Source organism: Garra rufa, chromosome 6, assembly GCF_049309525.1.
Source record: "Garra rufa chromosome 6, GarRuf1.0, whole genome shotgun sequence".
Classification (NCBI taxonomy): domain Eukaryota; kingdom Metazoa; phylum Chordata; class Actinopteri; order Cypriniformes; family Cyprinidae; genus Garra; species Garra rufa.
Genome location: NC_133366.1, coordinates 3,890,441 through 3,903,968, shown reverse-complemented (window position 1 = coordinate 3,903,968; position 13,528 = coordinate 3,890,441). Strand labels below are relative to the sequence as shown.

Genomic DNA, 13,528 nt, shown 5'->3' with positions numbered 1-13,528 from the left:
TTAAGACACGAAACAATCTTTTTTTGCGAGAAACTGAACAGTATTTTATATATTTTTTTACCTTTGATACACAGCCACATTCATCTGTCATGAGAATGAGTTTGGCATCAGTCACGTCACATGAGCACGCGCTCTAGCGTGGAATACACAAACGCTGTGAGGGGATTTCAGTGAAAAGTCCCGGATGAGATTGCGCAAGCAAACATAATCTTTTAGCTTTAAATCGGTTTAAACAATCAGGAGACGCGCAAATAATTACCATTTTGAATACCCGCTGTACCCACAATCTCTGTGCACTTTGTAAACAATGAGCGTCTTATTCATGCGACAGATCGCTTCCGGCGTTTGCGTATTCTACGACAGAGCGCTTGTACATGTGACGTGACTGATGCCAAACTCGTGCACATAACAGATGGACGTGGCTGTGTATCAAAGGTAAAAAATATATATAAATACTGTTCAGTTTCTCACAAAAAACGATCGTTTCGTGTCTTAGGACAACAATGTATCATCACGAGCCGCAGAGTGTAATTTGGAATTGTCTGTGCATGTTTTTGTTTACTTTTAAAGGTTTGGTGCCCATTCACGTCCATGATAAGGCTGGCAGACTGCACCGGTTTTCATTAAAAATCTTCGTTTGTGATTTTCGGAGGAAACAAAGTCACCGACATCTTGGATGCCCTGGGGGTAAGCATAAACATCAAATTTTCATTTTTGGGTGAACTTTCGTTTTAACTTTAACTCTTTGAAACTCCTACCTCTCATCAATTTATTAAAAACTAGGTCTCGACCACTGATCTATATAATGACTAGATCGCTCATTGCGTTCTAAACTGCCGTTAAGCCCCGTTCACACTACACGCGACACAGCGACGCGATCCCATTCATTTCCATGGAGAGCTGGCGATTTCCGGCGACGAGAGCGACAGCGGCCGTCAGCGACCGTTGGCGACCGGATGTGGGCGTGTCAAGCGACGCGACAAAGTTCAGAATCTCTAAACTTTATGCAAATGAAGAGCGACTTTCGGGAGCGACAGCCAATAGGAAAGAAGATGATAGTGCTCATGTGATCATTCTCCTTTCAGCTCCAGCAGAGGAGAAATTAATTCCTGCCGTTAGCACATACAGGGACATAAATTTTAAAAATGAGGCATGGAAAGGGGTGGCCAATATCGTGGGGATTCCAAGTAGGTTTTTAATGAACTAATATGATGTAAAATTAGATATTACCTCTTAAAAAATCAAAACCAAAATGTGTTAAATGTATGAAAACAGACAAAATCATAAATGATTAGACAGCAGATAAACGTACCACATTAAAAATAATATTAACTGCATTAAAATGAATTGTAACATGCTTGTCTTTGTTTCTAAAGTTGCTTTGGATAAAAACGTCTGTTAAATGATGTTACTAAGCAACCAGTAATAAGAACGCCCACTAGCGACCTCATCGCCAGCCTCTGGCGACATGCAGCGACAGAAGTCGCTGCTAGTGTGAACGGGGCTTTAGGCAGTGAAGCAACCGGAAGTGTTCGATCCACCATCTTACTATTCCCTACCTGCAGAGAGCGCCATTGAGTCACTTGTAAATAGCTGACCCAAAATCACCCGATTTGAAGCGTATCTTTCACACATGATTAGTTTTTGGATATGTGTATGTAAATTCATTTTTACTTAAGATGTTTTCTGGAATGTTTATGGTCTTTTCGGGCTGGATAAGCGATTTATTGAAATCGTTTTGGTGGGCGTGTCAGCTGCGCACTTGCAGAAACAGGTAACTGATCAAACACTAAATATATTTCTTTATGTACCTAATTATACAGGAAATAATACACAGTACCTTATATCTGGTATTAGTATCTGAAATTGATTCGATTATACAGTAAATAATACAATACAAGTCTCTGTTACTATATTGCTCGTTATATTGAAATTCTAATTTTTGAAGTAAAGCTTATGTCTTTAAGTCCGTACCATTTGTAGTCAGCGGTGTTCTACGAGTCATGGTGTGAATTTTTAATGTGCCTGATTGAGCAACAACTATTTCAGACTCTTCAGATCAGCAAATTCTGTAATGATTTACTTACATTACCGTTTCCATCTGAGTAAAATGCTGTGTATGTTCAATTAATTATTAATTTAATGAACAAATCTTTACCTGCTTCAAAATGAATAACGTAAATGTTAAATATTGTTGAAATTGTTAGTCTACTGCACGAATATAAACAACAAAATGACATAAACCGTGAATAACTGTACTGAGATCGTATGATGTTAGTTTATCTGATGTACGCGACGGTAATGTAGGCTGTGAACGTACATTTTTAATAAGCAGAGGGAATTCCCAACATTAACCGTTTACATGCTTAGGACATGTGCATTGTGAAAATGCACAGTGAGACTTCAGGTATAAAAACACTGACTTGTTATGTGATGTGTTCTCAATAAAATTGTATATTTTCCTATTTATTCAATGGAATGTATGCGAATACTAGGGAATACTAATATGGTGGCTTCACTTTCATGACGTCATGAGCAATCCAGTTCTCTATTATAGATCAGTGGTCTCGACACTGGACTCGAACACAACACTACAATTTTCAGAAGGAAATGTAAATAAAATGAAATACTCTACATATTACTCTACTCTATATACACTCTATACATTGGTTTATTTAAGAAGATCATTTATTTTTTAGAACATGGCACACCACTGCAGAGAAAATATACTGTACAATATGACATAAACATCAGCTGTATAAAGGTGTTTGACTCACATTTGCAGATGACACCAGCATCTTGATGATGCAGACAGTCATGTGATCCCCATTTCCTGGACAAACAGTTTTTCAGTGTAAATTCAACCCCCTGGCACTGGACATCATCCAACCATATTTGTCCAGAACCTTGTCCAAAATAAGCAGAACTCTTTGCCTCTATAACAGTCCCACAGCCCAGTTCTTTGCACACAACTGATGCATCTGTCAAATCCCACCCATCACCACACACTGTTCCCCATATTCCATTGTGGAAAACCTCCACTCTTCCAGAACAGGGGTTGGATCCATTCACCAACCTGACAGCTATTAATCACAAACAATAAAAGGTTAAATAACATGCCATTAATTTTTTTTTTTGTTTGTTCGTATTTGAGTAAATATAAAATTAGTAAATATAGCTGCAATCGGCAATGATGGGCCCAAGCCCATCATTGGCATCAGCAAAACGTTGCAGAGCAAGCAAATGTATTAAGCTCTTTGGTACTCTGGTTCTCGAATAACAGTATATATATATATATATATATATATTCATCATCTATATAATTTTTTATAATTTTAATGATTAATTAGCATTTGTAAAATAACTGTAACATGTTGTTAGAGTGTTGTCAAAATGACATTTCCTGTGTGAACGCCTAAGTAAATGCATAGCCCATTCTTCACTTTTTGTATATTGTTAGAAAATATTTAATGTAAAAAATTAAACAAAGATGCAAAAATGTCACCAAAACAGACTTGGATGAAAAGAAGTGCAGCATCATGCTAACCTGTAGATGTAGAACTGGTAGATGGTGTGGAGGTGACTGGTTGTGGAGAAACTGGATGAATAGTTGAGTATCCCTGTATTTCACCTGACAAATAAATGTTATATTTGATTCATTCTGAACTCTTCTGAAATCATGATGACTACTAGATGAAGTGAAGTCTGGAATCATCATGTGTCCAGGATTGACAATAATGTGAAGGCTTAATTAATGGAGCATGTGGCACATTGTGCAGAACCTTTTGATATCATCTATCGCTGATGATGAAGCATGGAGCTAGATTCAAATTTAAACTAATTTGTAATAAATTAGGTGAACTTTGCAGAAGTGCACGTTAAAGACCTACATGCATTATACCTTCACTAGTGCCGTTGGATTCTGTATTTGGTCCAATGGGCGGTCCTTACAATAACTCTAAAAATAGTATGCTAACATAAACAACACCTGGCAGAGAACAAAGGAAACCTCAGGATGATATAGAGAAGAGAAACAAGTTGAACAGAAACAGGTGTGTGGGACTAATTAAAAAATGAGGAAACTAACTAGTGCAACAAATACAAGACAAATGGGAACAGAGAGAGAAAGCAAAACCAAAACAGAATGCATGTGACAGATGTGCTAATGGAAGTGTAAACAAAATTGAATATGTCTTTACAATCAATACGATCACGTTATTGAGAACATGTAACTGCGCTGCACTGTTAATGGGAAATTATACTGTACAACATCACATTAATGTGCTTGATTCACCTTGGCAGATGACTCCAGCATCTTCATGGTGCTGACAGTCATATGTTCCCCATCCTCCTGATGAACAATTTTTCAGTGTAGATTCTCCCCCATGGCACTGGACATCATCCAACCATATTTGTCCAGAACCTTGTCCAAAATATGCAAAACTCTTTGCCTCTATAACAGTCCCACAACCTAGTTGTCTGCACACCACTGCTGCGTCTGTCGAATCCCACCAATCATCACACACTGTTCCCCATATTCCATTGTGGAGAACCTCCACTCTTCCAGAACAGGGGTTGGATCCATTCACCAACCTGACAGCTATTAAATCACAAACAATATAGAGATAGAAGAACAGGTCATTTGTTTTTACTTGTTTGTTTGTATTTCTGATGAGAAAACAAAGTAGGAAATATAGCTGCAAGCAGCAACGATGGCATCAGCAAAATGTTGCACAGTGAGCACATGCATTTAACTCTCTGGCAGTCTGAGTCGCAGCTTTGAAAGGGCTACTCTAGAATATCAACAGTGTGAAACATATACACACAGAGAAGGGGTATGATATATACGTATTTCAATAAACTATATAATTTTAAAGAAAGAGCAAGGCAAGAATACTACACTTTTTGTATGAGCGAGCATGTGGCAGCTGACTTAAAGGTATTAGTTCACTGCATCCTCTGACTAAACTCAATACTGGTGAGTGTGCTATAGTGAGACCCACGACAGACACATGAGGCTCTAAGTCAGGGATTCTCAACCACTAGTGGGCCTCAGTGATCCTCCAGGTGGGCCGTGAGATGGCTTAAAACCAATTTAAATATTATCCTAAAATTGTTTAATTTCACGCTTTCGCTGTTAAATACAGACTGAACAACGGCTAAAAACTTCCAACCGCTGCACGCAAACTTCAAATTAGAGACCTGCAAGGGACGGATTTTTTAGTCCTGCGCCCGCCCACTCCAGAAGAAATATATCTCATTTGGTCTCGCCCCTGCCCGCGACATTCATGTTTTGTCCCGCTCCTGCCTGCAAAAGCCTGCATAAAAGTAACCTAGACCCCCGCGGGAAGACAGGTCTCTACTTCATCTCTTGGCATCATGAAACAAAATGTAAAGGTAAATACGATTAGAGTAGTAACGAACTCGCACGTAATGTGTTAGACTTTTGTATATCGGACTCTAGGCGCGTATAGGTCCGCTGTTGATTCACAAACTATTCATGATTTCGGGGCCCTGGTCCATAGTATTTTTTGTGTGAAATGTCAAAATATTTGCATAGTTGTCAAAATGAATGTCATGTGAGTGTTTTATAATGAATGCTTACACATAGAGGTGGATCTTGTGTGGGTCAGTGGTGTTTATGCACATATGAGCACCAGCAGAAACAGATTTAGAATGTATTTACTGTATTTTTCATTTGTATGTTTATTTTATAATAAATTAAAACAGTAGATATTCAGTCAGTCCAGTTCAAAAGGACAGGGTTTAGTGAGTGGTCTTTTGGCATCTCCCTGTTGAATGTTTAGCAGGTTCACTTACTTAAGAAAAAGTACTTTGTCTGAAGTTGTAAATGTCTGAATTAAAGAATTCAGGAGCTTTAAATGTGTATATGTGTACATATATGGTAAAAAGTTAGAACTGAGCAGAGGGTTTCTTTTCAGTTCAAAACTATAGCTTTTATTTAAAATTGGTTTGAGTTTTTTTTTTTTTTTTATAACATGCCGTAGATGAACAAAAAGGCAAAACAAATGTTTTGGTTAATATAAAACATTTAAAAATAAACACCTTTAGAGGCATAGGGGGCCTTGCAAAATTGACCCGAGAAGGAGGTGGGCCCCGGTGTAAAAAAAGGTTGAGAACCCCTGCTCTAAGTGATACTGAAGTCATACTGCCTTGAAAATATAGAATAAGCATACTATTTTCAATTGTAAAAGTAAACAAAATGAAGTGCTGTACTTATATTCTAGTTTAAGTAGATCATATTCATTAGAAAATGAAACTCTTGCATTCTTGATGAAAAAAAATAAATTACAGCTATACATCAGTTGTATAAATGTGTTTGACTCACCTTGGCAGATGACTCCAGCATCTTTATGGTGCCCACAGTCATGTGATCCCCATCGCCTTGACGAACAGTTTTTCAGTGTAGATTCTCTCCCATGGCACTGAACATCATCCAACCATATTTGTCCAGAACCTTGTCCAAAATAAGCAGAACTCTTTGCCTCTATAACAGTCCCACAGCCCACTTCTCTGCACACCACTGCTGCGTCTGTCGAATCCCACCAATCATCACACACTGTTCCCCATATTCCATTGTGGAGAACCTCCACTCTTCCAGAACAGAGGTCAGATCCATTCACCAACCTGACAGCTATTAATAACAAACATTATAAAGATATAAGAATTTGTCATTTGTTTATGCTTGTTTGTTTGTATTTCTGATGAGATAACATAGTAGCAAATATAGCTGCAAGCAGTGACTGGCCCAAACTCCAGTGGCATCAGCAAAATGTTGCACAGTGAGCACATGCATTCAACTCTCTGACAGTCTGGTTGTTGAGTCACAGCTATGAAAGGGCTACTAATATCAACAGTGTGAAACATATACTCACAGAGAAAGGGTATGATATATACATCTTTTAACAATCTATATAATTTTAAAGAAAGAGCAAGGCACCTTGCCCAAACTTCTCTCCTTGCTTATTTATGACCACACAACCGACCCCCTTGCTCTTACTCTTTCCCCCACTAAACTCAAGTATGAAGGTCTGTATACCACATTTGATGTATCATGTGAATCTATTGTTATTCCCCTTTTGGTAAAATGGTCTCAATTTCACAGCGGTCTCTTGTATTATGAAGAATTTTGAAGACTTCTGTTCTGCTGCTGGTTACTCTCACTCTCTGGCAGTCTGGTTATTGAGTCACAGCTATGAAAGAGCTACTCTAGAATATCAATGGTGTGAAAAATATACACACAGCTAGAGGGTATCATATATAAATGTCTTTTAATAATCTATATAATTTTATTGATTTTATTGATTTATAAGCATTTGTAAAATAATCACTGTCACAAAATTAAGGCCATGCAACAAAACAATAAACCTCACTAATCTACAGTAGAGATCCCAAAGAAAGAGCAAGAGACACCACTTTGTCCAAACTTCTCTCATTGCTTATTTATGACCCCCCACCCTTCTCTCCTCTCACTCTTCCCCCTTACTAAGCTCAAGTAAGAAGGTCTGTTTTCCACATATGATGTATCTTTTGAATCTATTGCTTTTCTGTTTCATGTTTGTTTCATTTTAAATGTATCAGTGCAATTGGTAAAATGGTCTTAATTTCACAGCAGCTGTTATTCTAATTCTGTTCAGTCTCTGGAGCTCTGCATCCAGAAAACCATGTTACAGTTTATTCATCATCAGCTTATGTAAAATGAAGAGATAAAAATTGTCACTAAAATAGACTTGGATGAAAAGAAGTGCAGCATCACACTCACCTGTAGATGTAGAACTGATAGATGTTGTGGAGGTGACTGGCTGCAGAGGAACTGAAACAGATGGAATCAGATGATAAATTACTGTGTTCCTCATCTACATACTAATTTAAGGCCAGCCTGATCTCACCATGAAACCAAAGTTCAGGAACTCCCACAAAACAGATGCCATGCAACAAAACAACAAACCTCACTAATCTGGAGAGGAAATAGCAAATGACATCACCTTGCCCAAACTTCTCTCCTTGCTTATTTATGACCACACTACCGACACCCCTCCTTTTACTCTTCTCCCATACTAATCTCAAGAAGGTCTGTATACCACATGTGATGTATCTTGTGAATCTATTGTTTTTCCCCTTTTGGTAAAATTGTCTCAATTTCACAGCAGTCACTTATATTATGAAGAATATTGAAGACTTCTGTTCTGCTGCTGCAGTCTCTGGAGCTCTGCACCCAGAACACTCACATGCTGTTGTGTGTTTCTCTATTGTCAGGTATCTATCTCTCAATCTTAGGGCCCATTTACACCTGGTCACTTCATGCATTTTCTCTGATTGGACAGCTATCCTATCATGAAAAGACCAGGTGTAAATGCCCTCTAAAACACTTCTGAGACAGATTTAAATCGGAACGCTCAAACCACTTTAGGAGGTGGCCTCGGATGCATTCCAGATAAAACAGGACAAGTGTAAATGTATCTGGTTGTGAAAATGTTACTTCTCCTAAAATATTAACAAATAAACATATAAGAGCATCCTATATAGGCTATATGATGTTATAGCCAGATATGATATCGCTAATACAACTTGCATCACTGTGGATGAGTAGTTGAGTATCTCTGTAGTTCACCTGACAAATAAATGTTATATTTGATTTATTCTGAACTCTTCTGAAATCATGATGACTACTAGATGAAGTGGAGTCTGGTATTACCACAAATCTGTGTCCAGCATTGATAAAACTGTGAAGGCTTAATCAATAGAGCATGTGGCACATTTTGTGGGACCTTTTGGTTTCATTTATCGCTGACTTAAAAAATTGCAGCTATGTGACCAAGGAAACTAAATACATGTGTTTGACTCACCTTGGCAGATGACTCCAGCATCATCATGGTGCCGACAGTCATGTGACCCCCATCTTCTTGACGAACAGTTTTTCAGTGTAGATTCTCCTCCACGGCACTGAACATCATCCAACCATATTTGTCCAGAACCTTGTCCAAAATAAGCAGAACTCTTTGCCTCTATAACAGTCCCACAGCCCACTTCTCTGCACACCACTGCTGCGTCAGTCGAATCCCACAAATCATCACACACTGTTCCCCATATTCCATTGTGGAAAACCTCCACTCTTCCAGAACAGGGGTTGGGTCCATTCACCAGCCTGACAGCTATTAATCACAAACAATATAAAGATAGAAGAATATGTCATTTGTATTTTGCTTGTTTGTTTCTATTTCTGATGAGAAAACAAAGTAGTAAATATAGCTACAAGCAGTGATGATGGGCCCATGCCCAGGTGTGATCAGCAAAACAGTGCACAGCGGGCACATGCATTTAACTCTTTGGGACTCTGTTTTTTGAATCAGAGCTATGAAAGGACTATTCTAGAATATCAGTAGTGTGAAAAAGACACACACACACACACAGATGGTATGATTATAAATCATTAAAATCATTTAAAAAGTATATAGATGATTAAAAGATTTATATAAGCATCTGTAAAAAATCACTCTCACTAATTAGATGTCATGCAACAAAAAATAAACTTCACTAATCTGGAGAGAAGATCTCAAAGAAAGAGCAAACTCTAGTGCCTTTGTTCAAACTTCTTTCTTTGCCTATTTATGACCCCAAAAAATATTTCTGAATTTGATTCCCATTGTTTAATTATGCAATTGGCATAATACATTTTTACCTAAAATAAATAAATAAATAAATAAATATATATTATATATATATATAAGAACTGATGTCATGTCATTATGACTAGTAGATTAAGCATCTTCTGACTAAACTCAGAACTGGTGAGTTTTCGATTGTGAGACCCGCAATGGCCATGTGAGACTCTAAGTGAAACTCGGTCCCTAATGAGCTAATGTACTTGAAATTATGGGATGTCCAAAATAATCAGATATGTAAATTAATATATAACACACATTTGTGATCAGTTCTTAATTAGAAATGCAATCTATATTAAATAATCACTAGACAATTAGAGTTGATCACTTGAGAGTTTGAGAAGAAGCACAGAACTAAAATCAAATTGAAATTTTATAAATTGCATGAACTTTGCAGAAGTGCACATAAAAGACCAACATGCATTACACCTTCATCGGTGCCATTGAATTCTGCCTTTGGGCCAATGAGTGGTCCTTACAATCACAATAATAAATAGTGCTAAACAACACCTAACAAGGAACAAAGGAAACCTCAGGACATAGTGGCTGTATCCGAAATCGCCCCCTATACCCTCAAATAGGGCACTATTTGAGGGGACAGCCATTTTAAGTGGTTTTCGAAACCATAGTGGACGTTCCCGAGTGCACTCATTCAATCCCACAATGCACCGCAAAAACGAGCGTACAATCGATGTACGCTCAACAGCTAGAGATAACCCATAATGCACTGTGAGAGTCGCGCACCGACTGAATTCCCGCATCTCACCAGATGATGGCGCCCACAGCTGAATCATCCATCCGTTCATTTTACATTAGAGCGTACAACACAGGTAAAATGTTCATTAGAACATGAAACTATGCTGCATTGTTAATGGGAAAGTATACTGTACAACATCACAGCTATACACCATTTGTATAAATGTGTTTGACTCACTTTGGCAGATGACTCCAGCATCTTCATGGTGCCCACAGTCATATGTTCCCCATCCTCCTGAGGAACAAGTTTTCAGTGTAGATTCTCCTCCATGGCACTGGACATCATCCAACCATATTTGTCCAGAACCTTGTCCAAAATATGCAAAACTCTTTGCCTCTATAACACTCCCACAGCCCAGGTCTCTGCACACCACTGCTGCGTCTGTCGAATCCCACCAATCATCACACACTGTTCCCCATATTCCATTGTGGAGAACCTCCACTCTCCCAGAACAGAGGTCAGATCCATTCACCAACCTGACAGCTATCAATCACAAACAATGTAAAGATAGAAGAACATGTCATTTGTATTTTGCTTGTTTGTTTGTTTGTATTTTTGATGAGATAACAAAGTAGTAAATATAGCTGCATAGAACAATGATGGGCTCAAGCCCCAGTGGCATCAGCAAAATGTTGCACAGTGAACACATGCATTCAACTCTCTTACAGTCTGGTTGTTGAGTCACAGCTATAAAAGGCTACTCTAGGATATCAACAGTGTGAAACACATACAAACTGAGAGAGGGTATGATATATAAATGTCTATTAATAATCATTATAATTTAACTGATTCTAATGATTTATAAGCATTTGTAAAATAATCACTCTCAGAAATAGATGCCATGCAACAAAACAATGAACCTCATTAATCTGCAGTAGAGATCCCAAAGAAAGAGCAAGGAACACCACCTTGCCGAAACTTCTCTCCTTGCTTATGACCCCCTCCCCTTCTTTACTCTCACTCTTCTCCCTCATTAAGCAGGTTTGTATTCTACATATGATATATATTTTGAATCTATTGCTTTCCTGTTTCATGTTTGGTGTCATTTTAAGTGTATCAGTGCAACTGGTAAAATGGTCTCAATTTCACAGCAGTCATTCATATTATAAAGCATTTTGAAGAATTCTGTTGTTCTAATTCTGTTCAGTCTCTGGAGCTCTACATCCAGAAAACCATGTTACATTTTATTCATCATCAGCTTATGTTAAATGAAGAGATAAAAATTGTCACCAAAACAGACTTGGATGAAAAGAAGTGCAGCATCACACTCACCTGTAGATGTAGAACTGATAGACGTTGTGGAGGTGACTGGCTGCAGAGGAGCTGAAACAATAACAGATGGATCAGATGAAGAAGCAGACTCAGATCCTAAATTACTGTGCTCCTCATGAACATACTTGTGAAAAAGAAATTTTGCATATAAAAAAATAAGATTTATCATGTAGACCATAGACGTGACTGTGCTTTTCTTTGTTGTTCTGCAGGGAATAAATAATACAATAGATTTTTCCAAAACAAAACAAAATGATTACCAACATTTTGTTCAATAAAATCACAAATATTTTGCCAAAATAGTTTTACAAAAGGGCAATGCCAAAATAAATGTTTCAGGGCAAGATAACTGGAGCAACTAAAATCAACATACATTTTTAATTTTACCAAATAATATTTTTGCTGGGTAAATCCTGTGTATAATTTTGAATGATACTTCCTTAACCCTTTTTGTAATTACAGTTGTTAAACTGTTGTGTGATGTTTATTCTCAAGTCTTGAGACATTTTGTGAGATTTTTCAGGTTTACAATCGGGACTCTGGTTGAAAATCTGTTGGTGTGTAGTGTGCTGTCTTTGTCAAATCGTGGCAAACCATACACTATTGGAGCCAAATGGTTTAATCTAGGATTTTTTCACCTCATGTTTGTGGTCTTTCATATTTTGAAGATCTTATAAGATTTAAAAAAAAATGTTAGTTTGTACCCAGCCTTAGACAAACTAGTAAATAATGTGTGAAGCAGGTAATGCTGTTTGTTGAGTTGTTTAATTCTCCTCTGCTGAGATCTTCAGAGATTTCATGCGTTTTATTTCTGTTGATTTCATCTGAGGCTGTTACTAAGTCAGTTGTAGTTGTGTTTCTGTCTCTTCTTTTTTTTCTGTTTCTCTTTCCTTCAGTAATTCAGTTTGTTAACATTATCAGATCAACTCTGCTTCAGTGTTAAATTAACATTCTGTATTGTGGGATAACACTGGAAACTGTATAACACTCTAAACAGTGTTAATAGATTTAAAAATATATATTTTGTATTGCATTCCTTTCAACTGGTTAAGAATAGCACATTTATAGCTGTGTTAAGAAGAATAACACACTGGTTGTGTTCAAATTTAATTAACACAAAATGTGTTGTCCTTAACTAGACACACAGATGTGTTAAGATATAACACAGGTTGTGTTGTTTTTAACACGTCTGCTTTTTTAACACACTAATGTGTCATAAATTATACAGGAGTTGCATAAATGTGTTTGACTCACCTTGGCAGATGACTCCAGCATCATCATGGTGCCCACAGTCATGTGATCCCCGTCCTCTTGACGAACAGTTTTTCAGTGTAGATTCTCCCCCATGGCACTGGACATCATCCAACCATATTTGTCCAGAACCTTGTCCAAAATAAGCAGAACTCTTTGCCTCCTTAACAGTCCCACAGCCCAGTTCTCTGCACACCACTGCTGCGTCTGTCGAATCCCACAGATCATCACACACTGTTCCCCATATTCCATTGTGGAGAACCTCCACTCTTCCAGAACAGAGGTCAGATCCATTCACCAGCCTGACAGCTATTAATCATAAACAATATAAAGATAGAAGAATATGTCATTTGTTTTTCGCTTGTTTGTTTGTTTTTCTGATGAGAAAACAAAGTAGTAAATATAGCTACAAGCAGTGATGATGGGCCCATGCCCAGGTGTGATCAGCAAAACAGTGCACAGCGGGCACATGCATTTAACTCTTTGGGACTCTGTTTTTTGAATCAGAGCTATGAAAGGACTATTCTAGAATATCAGTAGTGTGAAAAAGATACACACACACAGA

The 13,528-nt window shown here is 37.7% G+C and overlaps 2 protein-coding genes across 2 annotated transcripts in view; both read right to left on the bottom strand.

Annotated features, from left to right (window-relative positions):
• The window catches only part of LOC141337013 (adhesion G protein-coupled receptor E3-like), a 41,694-nt gene that overhangs the window by 5,491 nt on the left and 22,675 nt on the right, over positions 1-13,528 (bottom strand). The gene's annotated exons all lie outside the window — the stretch shown is intronic.
• Positions 3,415-13,528, bottom strand: part of LOC141336230 (scavenger receptor cysteine-rich domain-containing protein DMBT1-like) — a 30,443-nt gene continuing 20,329 nt past the window's right edge. Inside the window, exons 8-13 of the mRNA XM_073841785.1 lie at positions 12,952-13,272; positions 10,618-10,926; positions 8,868-9,173; positions 7,784-7,834; positions 6,350-6,655; positions 3,415-4,600 (exon numbers count right to left, since the gene is read on the bottom strand). Of these exons, the coding sequence (XP_073697886.1) occupies positions 4,272-4,600; positions 6,350-6,655; positions 7,784-7,834; positions 8,868-9,173; positions 10,618-10,926; positions 12,952-13,272 (1,622 nt within the window). The 3' untranslated portion in view covers positions 3,415-4,271. The remainder of the gene's footprint in view (positions 4,601-6,349; positions 6,656-7,783; positions 7,835-8,867; positions 9,174-10,617; positions 10,927-12,951; positions 13,273-13,528) is intronic.